Below are 14037 nucleotides of genomic sequence, written 5' to 3'. Positions count from 1 at the left end.
TGATGAGAATTGGCAATCTATTTCATCAAGGTCTACTCCAATATTCATGCCAAAAAATATCATACAATAATGAAATAAGAATAATTTATAACATTAAAAAATTAAAGTAACAATTATAAAATGATGGTTCATTACCTATAAAATGGATCCACCTCAGGACAATTTAATATGACATATGTGTGAGCAACTAACAATTTAGTATGACATATGTTAGAAATCTCTTTGAACCACCAAATCCACATCCAATGTAATTAAATATTGAACTTGGTTGTTCATTTTTGTTATCTGACTATTCTGTATTCCTTTGTAGTTTTCATTGTTTGCAATTTACATTTGATTCAAAATAATATGAAGCAAATGTTGATATTTTTTAAGAATATAGGCATTGCATATGGATGCTTCAATTCTAGATTTATTTGTCACCTTATTCTTCACACTCTTTAGAAACCTTAATAGAAAAAGGGTACAAATAATGAAGTATCTTTAATTGTTTTGTACAGAGATGATACAAAATAGGTATATGCATACATCTCAAAGGGATACATCAATATGTATTGTACAAGACCTCCTATTTTTTGGGGGAAAATGACTTAGCGTCATTTCATTAAAAATTCCCAAAAACGGGAAAAAAAACCACGAGTTTAAGAGATTATTCTAGACAGGCCTAGAATGATTTTGAAGTCGTAACATTCTAAATAAAAGCTAAAAAGCTAAAAACGTAAATGAATTATCTGTTTACAATGCTTTCAATTCTAGTGAGTTTAAAAAACGGTAAACTCCAGTTCCTGCAGATATTCTAGTTCTGCTCCGTGCTTGAAATTCCTCTCCATGTTCTCGCGAGGGCGCTGCAATCCGATACAATATCTTTCCATAACTCGTCAACGCTCCTGCGGGTTCTGCCATATACCTTTGCATTCCGTTCTTGCCAAATGTTATACACCACTGCTCCAAAGTCGCACTTGAACAACTTGTTGCAAATCTATTTCCCTTGACTTTGAGTAGTGTTGCTTCTTTGATTTTATTCCATTCGCTCGGGAAACTAATCATCTCCAGGCTTTTATAGAATCTTTCCCAAAACTCCGAAGCAATACAGCAGCTCCCGAATAGGTGATCTATGGTTTCTTCATTTCTTATGCATAGAAGACAACTCGCGTCCGGGATGCTCATATACTTGCTAATACGATCACGAGTGCTGAGTCTTTCCCAGAAGGCGAGCCATATGATGAACTAGTGTCGAGGGATAATCTTCGTTGACCATACAAGAGGAGCCCATTCTACTTTCTGCGCTTTTTCCCAGATTACCTCCCATAATTTCTTCAATATCAGCTTCCCATTGTCCCCAGCTTTCCATTCATGTATATCCGGTCTGTCGTGTAGTTGTATGTTACTTATATGATCAAGTATCCTCTTTCCTTCTGGAATTCTTCTCAAGAGCAAGTTCCAATTCCCGTCTTTGATGTCTCTGATTTTCGCTTTAGCGCAGTCTCTTCTGATACGGGTATTTTGAAACTACTCTTTATCGATGATAGGATGGTTTTCGAACTAGGGGTCGTACCAGAATAGAGTGCCTTTCCCGTCCCCTAGTCGGATGTCATAAAAATTTGCAATATCGCTTCTTAGTTTAAGAATCTTTTTCAAAGACCAGCTCATACCTTCGTGAATTTTGCAGGTCCAAATGCTAGTTTCGTATTTCATAATCCTCGTATACACCCATTTGATCCATAGTGACTCCTGATTGCGCTCCAAAGCCCACAGATGCTTGAAGGTTAGAGCCTTGTTCCACTCGATACAGTTCTTTAAGTCGATGCCTCCCTCGTCCTTCGGTTTGCAGAGAGCGGTCCATTTGACTTTCTTTCCTCCTCTTCCACTACTACCCCAGATAAAGTTTCTCATCAGCGTGTCGAGTTCCTTCATTACCTTCTTCGGAATGACCATTTGCTGCACCCAATAGCCAACTATGCCCATAACCACGGTTTTGATAAGTTCGATCCTCCCTGCATAAGAAATTTTTTTCGCTGCCCAACCAGATATCGTGTTTTTTACCTTTTCAATCAGCGGCTTGCAGTGTGAGATCTCAATCTGCTTCGCAGTTAACGGAATTCCTAAGTACCTTATGGGAAAGTTGTATTCCAAGACCTCCTATTTTTGTTTGATATGTTAAATATATCAAAAGATGTTCCATTGAATCAAAAAATGAAGGTAGGTAATTATTCTTTAATTTGCATACAATTACATAAATTTGAGAGATTGCAAATTATCCACTTTGTCTAAGCTCAAAGTTGAACAATTAAGGTCATGTATGAAATTACTTAAATTAGTCCATGTTCCTAAACAAATTTAGATAATATTCGTCTAAATGCAATTGATAATAACATTTCTAAAAAACATGATAATCGTGACTTTTGAATCCAATCAACCTACATTCGGTTGATGTGTAAACGCATTTTGGCACATTGGACACATAACTATTTAAGAATTTCAATGTCTCCAGTCATTTGTAAATTATGATATTTTATGCGCTCTAAGAAGCCTTCTTTGGCTTAGGAAATATTATATCAGGATCAATATATAGCTCTAGATAATTGAAAACAAAAAAATATCATTTCTTAACGTTAACATTGTCCTTTGTCATAAACTTCACATTCATAACCGTATTTATAATATTTTCAAACACATTATTTTCAATATGCATAAAATCTTAATTATGTCGAATGAGAAGGTTTATCCAATACGGAAGCTCCTAGAATATATTTTTCTTTGTCCACTTGTAACAATCACCGAATTCATGAGTATACTCATTGGGAGTTTCACTTAAAAGCTTATAATGTAAAATTTCCAAAAATATTCATTATCATCTTTTATATATGGATCCCGTTCTTTTATAAAATGTTGTGTGTCATTTCTAAAAGGATCCTCTAGCGACAAAAATTGTCTATGATAATCAAAATAGTAAGCATTTCGGTCATATTTTAATCGAAAATATTAAGACTTTTTCATACATATTGGACAACCATCAATTTCATGAGTACTCCAACTCGACAACATTCCATAAGCAGGAAAATAACTAATACTCCATAACAATATTTCCTTAATGTTAAATGTTTTACCCCAGAAAACATCATAGCTTGGAACACCAATATTCCACAAAATTTAACACCTCTAACAATGATTGAAGAAAAATATCAATATTTATTTGTGGTCTTTTTGTCCCAAGAATATTTAGTGAAATAAACATATACGGTGACTTCATGCACATATATGGTGTAAGATTATATGATGTTAGAATTACTTCCCATTATGAATATGATTTTCCAAACTGTATAAAATGAGTAAATCCATCGAAATAAAGGCCTAGTCGAACATTTTTATTCTTGAGTCCAAATATTGGATAATGATTTTCAAACCTCTTACAAGCATCTCCATAGGAAGGATGACATGTGATCCTATTTTTTTTAACATGACGACCATGACATGTCATTTGAACAGCTGTCACATTCGATGTAACCTCTACAATATGAGAACAAGTGATAAATAAAAAAGTTGTTTATAAGGCTTTGGTTTAACTACATTTTTTTTGTATCTAGAAAAATACTAAACCTAAAATACAAAAAAATGTCATTCAATTTGTAATAAGTTTTGCAATAATATATATTATAACACTGCAAACATTACTGCAATATGACAATGAAAATAAAATAATGCAAAATTTATTTTTCACTCATACAATATATTTTTACTCGAGAGTTGAAAATTATTTGCCGAAAATGTCATTCGATCCACAATAGGTTTCGCAACAATACATATTATCAAAATTGCAAACAATACTACAATTTAGCAAAGAACATAAAATAATGTAAAATGTATTACACTCTAAAATAGAGGATTCTACATGGGAGTTCAAAATTATTTATCAAATATACCATTCAATCCGCAATAGGTTTCGCAACAATACATATTATCAAAATTGCAAACATTACTGCAATTTGGCGATAAACATTTAATAATAAAAAAATTATTGCACACTCATATAGAGAATTTCTACCCGAGAGTTAAAAATTATTTACCAAAAATATAATTCGATCCTCCATAGGTTCGCAACAATACATATTATTAAAATTGCAAACATAACTGCAATTTAGTGACGAACAAAAAATAATGCAGAATGTATTACACACTCATATAGGGAATTTTTATCCGAGAGTTGAAATTATTTAGCAAATATGTCATTCAATCTGCAAATATGTAAATATTAATACATTTGACACTGAAGAAGAATTATTGTAAATATGAACGCACTCTCATATAGTGGATTTGTAGTCAATAGTTGAAAAATATTTTCCAAAAAAGACATTCGATCACAACATTATTCACAATGAATGCCATAGAAAAAATGGCTAAAAACATAAGGTATAATTCAATTTTATAAAACCATAACCATGAATAAATATTAGAACAAAATCTTGTGAACCAAAAACATAAGATATCAATATTATAAACATAACCCAAACATGTTAAAAATTAACATTACAATAACCATAATCAAAAGACATTAAAATATTTAGTAGTGTTCTTCCATTTCTTGCTTCCACTTAAGCATTTTGATATATTCATGCTCTTTTCATTCGTTTTTATTGTCAAGGCACCTACCACAAAGTCTATCAAGTTATTCTCAACATAAAGTACATATTTTATTTATAAAATTAGTAAACAATAATAAAATATTCATTAAAACTCAAACAGTGTAATATATATATATATATTAGTTCATATTACGCATAAAGAATCAAAAGTTCAACAAATGAAATAAAATATCTTCGTCGTCATCTCTTGGACGATGTGGATAGTTGTATGATTGATTGTTCGCATATCCACTAGGAGAATATTCATTTCATAATAGGAGGTGAGATTTTCGGTGGCTATAGGGGTGCACAACAAGAGCATTAGTACTCATCGCCTCCATCTGAACTTGTAGAGTTTCTATTTTGGATCTAGTTGAAAAAAGCTCCACGTTAAGAGTTTCTATCTCTTTTGGTGTTTCATTCTTTTCAGATGATATGTCCTCCTCTATTGGTGTTTCAATCTTTTAAGACTATATGTCCTCCTCGTCGGAGGTTAAGTCATGCAAGAGAGTTTCCTCGTTGGTTAACATCAACCTAGGCATGGACCTGCTAAGAGTGCTTGGAGAAAAATGATTTAGTGTTGAACAAGTAGAAACCATTAGAATTATTTTGTGGAAATAGTAGAAAGTGATTGAAGAAAGTGATTTAATAATAAAATGATTCAGATTGAAATGAATGGAGTAAAGAAATAAATGGCGCGATGTAGACGAAAGAGTAGGTGGTGATTAGCCAAAATGATGTTGAAACAGGATTCGAGGTGAATGAATTTAACTAATTTTGGATTAAAGGTTTATTAATATTTAAAAATCAATTATTTAGGTACAAATTGATATAGTTTAATGTAAAATGTATTGGTAACCGATTATTAAAATTTCGAACCATATTTTCAAAATTATTAAATATTATTGCAATATAATTTGTAATAATATGACATCATAGAGCTGCATAATTAATTGTGAAAAAATTATCTATAATTGTTAATGTAAAATGTATTTGAATAGATTACTACAATTTCAAATAATATTTTCAAAAGTATTAAATAATATTGCAGATTGCAATAATATGATATCATAGAATTACAAAACTAATTGAGAAAAAATTATCAATTATTAAATATAATTGTAATTTAAGTTAAAGTAATACTTTATTATAGAATTGCATAACTAGTTACTTAAAAAGATTATTTATTATTATGAATATATATATTACAAATTTAATTATCAAAACTAGTCAGTTATATCATAATTTATTTTTGCAAGTTTCATGTATTATGTTTTATAATAGATAGCGGAAATATATTTTGTTACTAAATAATTTGTAAACATTGGTGTCAATACATGTTAATGATATTATTTGTATATTTTTTTGTTTATGTATTACTAGATTTGTTGCAATAATATATTTATATAAATTAAAAAATATATATTTTTAGTTATATATTTTACGATATATATTTTTCAAATTATATTTTACATACAAAAATATTTTGGTTGAAATATAGTTGAAATATTTGCAATATGGATTACCGTTCTTAAAAATTAACTTAACAAAATCGTTACACCAATATGTTGCGTTTTGACAATGTTTTTTAGTGTCTTCCTATATAGTTTTTATTTATTTTTAGTTTTTTTAATATTTTTATTATATAATATAAAGATATATAATTATATTTTAACTTTAAAAATAATTGAACTTAGTATTCTCTTTTATAAAAGCTTCAAGTGAGGGTCATGTCAATGTATAAGATACATTACCCTATAGTACTGCAGTCAATTTGAATAGAGAAAACAGTGCATCTTTATTCTAACACAATTCACATGGGCAAGAAAAAAAATACATTTTAAATGATCAAATTTATTTTTTCCATTTTCATACTTCTTTAATTGTATTATTTTTATTGTTTTGTTTTCTCATTGTAATTAAGTTCCACAAAACTTTCTTTCTTCTGAAGGAAAAGAATTAGACCTTGTTACAAATATGTAGTTTTTGTTTTTTTTTATAAAAGAAATAGATAGTTTAATCGGACAAACTAAGTGAAATAGAGGACTTAGATCCAAATTATTTTAATTTAAATTCAGTATGTGTAAAAATAAAATAAGTAAAAGTTATAGTTGATTTTAAAGTTTAGTTTCTAGTTAAAAGGCATGTGAGCTCATAATACAAACTATCTATACTAAATTTATTTTAAACAACACTTGGACTATTAATTGTGTTGACATAAAAGCTGATTCAAAGTACTTTGGCACAAGAGATAGCTATTGTTGAACCTTCACCCACAGACCAGAACTTGGTATTTCCGCATGTATCACAAACAATAGATAATATCCTGATGGTGCAATCTCTGGAATGGATGGCCCAAGTACGATCATTGTATGCTTTGTGTGGGAATGTCCTTGAGTCAATGAACTCACCCTTAACCTCACCATTCTTTGATTCATGCCATACGAGTGTGTAGTGAATGGTGGTGCAAGTATGACGACCGAAACTATGCCCGCCTTTTGAAAGTTCTCTACTTCGAAAGTCAGTGAAAATGGTTGCTTGTAGACCAAGATTTCGTCGCAATCTATAAACCTCGGGCGCAAAGGATTTTGATTTGCGGCTAAGTATGGCGGCGAAAAGGCTTCCAAACTTAGGTCGGTTGGGTATTGGACATCAGAGAAGTTGTAAAAGGTATGTGGGTTACTCCCCCCCACTATGACGCGACCATCGGGGATGAGGATAGCGGAAGAATGGTACATTCTCGGCCTTGAGGCTCTCGATAGGATTGAGAAGCGATTACCTAGCGTGGACTCAGGTTTGTATAATAATGGTCGAGTCGCAGGATTTCCAGCATTATTCCAACCAGCGGTTCCCGATTGAGCTCCGTTAATGATTAGGACATCAAGGTTAGGGAGGAGTATCATGTCTCCCATAACTCGGGCAATGGGCATTGTCTCCATGGCCCATCTAGGGTTTTTATCCATTACTTGAATGCGACCGCATGTGGTCAGGGAAGGAGTAAAGTGTCCATGCCCTGCAGCTCCAAATGCACCCCTTGGAGCCCCGCCACATATCATGACCTCGACTTTGATGCATTTGTTTTGATTGGTATTGGTATGGGTATCGTCTATAGGAAGCAAAACTGAGGATCCCGAACTAGGATAGTTTCGGGGATCGTTTCTTGTGATCGAAGGAAACTCTTTGACTATACGATTTCGTCGATAGTCTAGAGAAATAGCTCTAGTATTGGCAAAGACAAACAAATTTCCATCTGGTAGAAGGTGCAAAAATGGATACAAATTGTTTTCTTCAGGATCTCTAGTTTCTTGCAAGAAAGAAAACGAAATAGTACTTGAAGGTGAAGAAGATCTAGTATTTCTAGGGAAAAATTCATAATTGAATTGCCTCCTTCCTCCAACAATGATAATTCGACCATCAGGTAAAATTTGATTCGAAGCGTACCATCTACGCTTCAATAGATAATGGGAAGACTCGGACCAATCGCAAAATTTGTGTCTACAAGGCGATATCATTCGAACGACACGATCACCATCATTGTAGCCCCCAGTTTGAACTAGGGTTCCACCAGGAAGGACAGAGCCAGAGGAACACCAAGTATCCGTGCGTATGAAAAGTGGTCGAAAAGTGTTGGAAGCAATATCATATAGTATAGAGTGAGCGGTGCAATCGTCCACGAGAGAAGAATCATGAGGGTCATGTCGACAAACACCTTTAGGGAGGGATAGATTCGAGCGACCAAAATCAGTCCGATCAAACATGACGATTTGATTGCTTCTTATGAGTTGCATGTGCATGGGGGATATTCCAACATTGTTTTGAAGAATGTGCCACTCTCCTTCATGTTGGGGAGCCACAATTTGAGAAAATATCATGTCTACATAGAATAGAAGAAGACATAATTTTATTGCAATTGGTACAAAGTGATTGCCCATTTTGGAGTTGGTGAGTAATAATGTCTAGTTATGTTGGATGAGAATGGGTTGAATATATATATATATATATATATATATATATATATATATAAATAATGCATATTTGAACCTAATATATTTAATAATTTTATAGTTATGTTTGTTTGAATATATATTAAAACTATTACTAAAACCTATTATCTACAACAAAAATATCCATTTAAAAGTATTTCAGCATTTACATTTGGGTCATATTTTATTGAAAAATGATTGGGAGCACGACTTTGGGGGAACGACTCGTACAGCGAAAGTGACCTCGCTGTTATACGAAAGTGACATCGCTGTTATACAAAAGAGACCTCGTTGTTATACAAAAGGGACGAAGTCACTTTTGTATAACAGCGATATCACTTTAGTATAACAGCGATGTGACTTTCGTTGTACGAGTCGTTCCCCAAAGTTGTGCTCCTTATCAATCCTCTATTTTATTATTATTAAAAAACGTCATATCTAAATTCTAACTAAGTTTTGCTTGTAAACATTATCTCACTTAGCTCCGAAAAGATATCTAAAGAAAAAAAATAAATATTTTGGCATTTAAAGTTCCCCATTATAACACAGATAAAGTTTTTAAATTGACCTAAATAATAATTAAAATTGATATGGTTGATCTTAACTTGTTTAGCATATAAGGACAAGACCTATTTTATTTTTGTTTTAATCTAACTATAATGAAATATCATTTAATCTTATATTTCATTATGGCCTCACTCAATTTATTAAATAATATTTAAAATTTCTTTTTAATAATTATATCAATACATTTAAATCTGCTTATAAAAAAAATATTTCTTCTTCAAATCACTAGAAATCAATATATTTGAAATAAACTAAGTTTAAACAAATTCTTGTACATTAATAAAACATTTTATTCAAGTGCTTCAAATGAATATATAAAATGAGATAAAATGTTACTTAATTAACTATTTGCGGTGGGTAAATCATCCATATAAATGTCACATGATATGAATGTTTAGAACAATAATTAGGTTAGCTAGCTTTAATATAAATACAATAATTTAATATTTTTATGCTATATATAAGGCAAGAATATACATATAGCTAGGAGGCATGCAAGAAAGTGCACTAATTGTTTTTTTTTAATGTAAAAGCAGAGAAATAATAGGCACAAGAGATTTTGCGTGATTATTGGAATAAATCACATAATAAGCCTAGAAATCCGAAAATGCTTAGTATATGCAGGCAGGTACTTAAATGGGATGCTAATTTTATCATGATCAAATTAAAGATCACAATAAAAACAGAAAGGCAGACATAGTGAGAAAAAAAATATATCAAACTATAGTTAAGAAAATTCTTATTTAATATTATTTTAAAAAAATTAAAACAAATGAAGAGTTCCAGAATTTTATTATTTAATATTGGTTATTCAACTAAAATTTATAAATAAAAGAAAACAAAATATCTGGTTCTTATTAGTTAAAGAGATATATTATTAAGGGATAGCAAATGAAAGTTTTCTTGATGAATCCTTTTCCTAAGTGCTTCCACTCCTATTATTTTCGTTTGCTAATTTAATTTTTTAAAGTTTCTTTTTCAACAATAATAAGTTATAAAAGATAAATTCTTTTAAATTTAAGAATTAATCTGAAATAAATGTTAATTTGTTTAGAGGTTCTAATTGATGTTCTCAACAAAATAATCCAAAACATGAAATTTATACTTCTCATAACATTTATTGGGAAGTCTATGACCAAATATTATGTTATCATATTCAAGTTCTTTAACGTTCAGTTGTATTCACTGTATTAATTGAAAAAATTACTTTGATTACTTAAAAAAAATGAAATTTATATAAATATTAGTTTGCAACTTGGTTTATTAAATAAAAGAGGATAGAAATAAAAAAAAAAAAATAGTTTCAAATGTAGAGCGAGAAAGTAGTTTTAAAGGAGATTATATACGTAAATATAAAAAGAAAAAAAAAACTTGTATTATTTTCTATGAAATGTGGTATGACATTTTAAAATTAGGCTAAATTTGTTGGATTAGTTTAATTTTTATTTCTTTTCTCTTATTTTATTTTCAATAAATATTTAGCTTTTGATACTTTTATTTACATATAATTGTTATATTTTTTTTTTCAAACTTTGCTTTCGATTTCATGTTATTTAAAATAAATTTCTTATTTTATTTGTACTAATTAATATGTCTAAAAGATGTCTTTTATAATTGAATATATTTTATATAAATTTAAATATTATTTTAGGACACAGATTCCTGTATCTCAAAATGTGTAGCTTAAAAATATTATAAATAACTACATCTTTTAAAAAATTTCTTTTATATTTGTTATATACTTTATTTTTATTTTTTATTTTGTTCTAGGGGTAGAAAGATGGGCACATATTAAGATGCAATATATCCGTGCCCATTATTCTACTATTTTATTTTTCTTTAATTTATTTTTATTAATTTATATGATTTTTATTTCAGTTTTTTAATTTAATACTATTTGAAGAAGTTCACACATAATTTCATATCAAACTCTTTTTTAATTATTATTGTTTTTTTAATGTAAGATTTTTGTGATAAAATTTTGTCATATTTAATATGACATTTTTTAAAAACAATCTATATGTATATATATTAACTATGGTAACTATTTTTTTTTACTTTGAGTAGAAAACTATGATAAATTCGGACTTACTTAAGAGTGAAGGAGTTCTCATTCAAATTTTATCACACCAAATTATCTATTTGGAGACATCCGCATCCAGGAATCAAATAAAAAGAAAATTAGGTCTCATCCTTTTCTTTTCATTAATTTTATTGTTTTTTTTTAACGATTCTTCTACTTCTTAAAAAGGATTTCTACACCGCTACGAGAACACAAATACACAAATAACACCCTAAACTACATGCTGATGTTGTTAATCACTTCTAATAGTTGTCATCAATCTTAACCTCCACCAAATGTTTACCGTCCTTTCAAAAAGGGTAAACTCAAATTAATGACATAACAACCTAAGAACTTTGGTTAGTCCATTTCCCTAAAGAAGACTACATTCTACAAAGTCTTTGAGGTTGTGCGTGCCAGTGATGTAGACTGTCTCAACTATCTTCTCGAATATGTAAATGTCAACACGAGGGACTGACAGAACTTTGTTACACTCTATAATGCTTGTCTAGTTGGTCACCTTGATGTGACGAGAATGTTGATGGAGAATGGAACAAATTGTTCGGAACATACATTTGAAGGTGAAGGTGATGAAGCTTTTAAAGGCCTTTGAGGCTTGACCTTCCCTATTAACCCCTCTTGAATCAGCTCAAAGAGAAACTTTCCTTAATTTCGAAGACATATATTGAGCAATAAAGAAACAATTTACCTCTTAGAGGTTACTTATAATCACATTGAATAATTTCTCAAATCAATTGACACTTGTAAAAAAAGGGCCTTTACCGACAACTTTTATCGAGAGTTTTATAAACTCTCGGTATTGATCCCGAGAGGTAAAAACCTTTTGTGATTAAAAATAGATTCTTAGAGGTATGTAAAACCTTCGGTGATATGACTTTTCACCGAAAGTTTTTTCATAAAATTTTCGGGTTTGACTATAAAAAAACAGAAAAAATTCTAAGTGTTTGGGTTTGGGTAATTGCGAATGTTATTCAAATAATCATCGGTTTTAACTCTCCCCAAATGGGTAATTGCGAAGATTTTTCAAAAAACCTTCAGTTTTGTCTCTTACCAAAAAAACTGAAAATAATTCTAAGTGTTGGGAAGGGGTAATTGCAAAGGTTTTTCAAAAAACCTTCGATTTTGACTCTTCCCAAAAAAAATTTAAAAAAATTTTATGTGTTGGGAAAGAATAATTGTGAAGGTTTTTTAAAAATCTTTCGGTTTTGAATCTTCCCAAAAAAATGAAAATAATTCTAAGTGTTGGGAAAGGCTAATTGCGAAGGTTTTGTTTGGATCGGTGCTACCAATAGAGACAAGGGTCTGATTATTGTTAGCATCTAACGATAAATTCTTCAATTATAATCTTGTGAGGGATTAGTATATGTTTTTATTCAAGTGCGGAGGTGTTCGTCGGATTTTAAGCTTTGAACGACCGAATGTAAATGGCAGAAAGAAAAGAACCTAGGGAGTTTTATGGATGTTCGGAGATAAAACTCCTACGTCACCCCTTCTTCCACAACCCGAAGGATATCCACTAAATACTTTGAATCGAATACAACTAACTAAGCTAACTAACTCTCTGTTGAACAAAACAACCTCTGTTCACCTTATAATGTTCTCACGGCTAGATAGTAATTGAATTTCTCTCTTAATCTTGAAGGATGTAAGAAGTCAGTAAGAGCAATAGTAAGATTATGAAATAGGTAACCGAAAGAGCGCAATTTGTCCGTTGTCCTTGAGCATCTATTTGTAGTAGAAGGACACTAACAGTCGAATCTTCTTTGTGGACATGTGGCATGTGTCCGTTAGAAGGCTGCCCATAGTACCAAAGTACAACATACTCTAAGCAAAAGGATCGTGGCCGTACCGAACTGGTAGTGCGCCGAATATCCTCTGATACTATCTTGTACTGGACAAACAGTTGGAAGGATATATGCGTACTTGGCGTTCATTAATTTGATACAATTAACTGGTTTATGAGACTGAACATAAGTAAGTGGAGTAGGAGTAGCATACAACTAGTTAATCGTGGTTAGACGTATGCTTTCTTCAGAAGGCTACTAAAGCAAGGCATTAGACGTGTCCCTTTAGACCTCGTCTGAAGGAGTTAGATGTCCTCGTCTAACTACGCATCCCTTTAGACCTCATCTAAAGGAGTTAGACGACATCGTCTAACTACGCTTCCCTTTATAACTCGTCTAAAGGAGTTAGTCGTCCTCGTCTAACTACACTTCCCTTTAGATATTGTCTAAAGGAGTTAGACGTCCTCGTCTAACTACACTTCCCTTTAGACCTCGTCTAAAGGAGTTAGACGTCCTCGTCTAACTACGCATACCTTTAGACCTCATCTAAAAAGTTAGACGACCTCGTCTAAAGAGTTAGACGACCTGGTCTAAAGAGTTAGACGACGTCGTCTAACTACGCTTCCCTTTAGACCTCGTTTAAAGGAGTTAAATGTCATCGTCTAACTATGATTCCCTTTAGACCTCGTCTAAAAGAGTTAGACGACCTCTTCTAACTACGCTTACCTTTAGACCTCGTCTAACTACGCTTCCCTTTAGACCTCGTCTAAAGGGGTTAGACGACCTCGTTTAACTATGCTTTCCTTTAGACCTCGTCTAAAAGAGTTAGACGTCCTTGTCTAACTACGCTTCCCTTTAGACCTCGTCTAAAGGATTTAGACGACCTCGTTTAACTATGCTTCCCTTTAGACCTCGTCTAAAGGAGTTAGACTTCCTCGTCTAACTATGTTTCCCTTTAGATCTCGTCTAAAAGAGTTAGACGACCTCGTCTAATTACGCAT

General features: G+C 31.4%; 1 protein-coding gene across 1 annotated transcript; it reads right to left on the bottom strand.

Moving 5' to 3' along the window:
* Window positions 1–6874: 6874 nt before the first annotated feature.
* On the bottom strand, window positions 6875–8428 carry LOC124942055 (aldehyde oxidase GLOX). The gene has a single exon (XM_047482467.1). It carries the CDS (start codon window positions 8411–8413, stop codon window positions 6875–6877), a length of 1539 nt encoding a protein of 512 aa, XP_047338423.1. The 5' UTR covers window positions 8414–8428.
* Window positions 8429–14037: the final 5609 nt, after the last annotated feature.

The sequence above is a fragment of the Impatiens glandulifera genome, chromosome 1 (assembly GCF_907164915.1).
Source record: "Impatiens glandulifera chromosome 1, dImpGla2.1, whole genome shotgun sequence".
NCBI classification, from domain to species: Eukaryota; Viridiplantae; Streptophyta; class Magnoliopsida; order Ericales; family Balsaminaceae; genus Impatiens; species Impatiens glandulifera.
The sequence above is the reverse complement of the archived record's forward strand: the minus strand, read 5'-3'. Positions and strand labels throughout refer to the sequence as shown.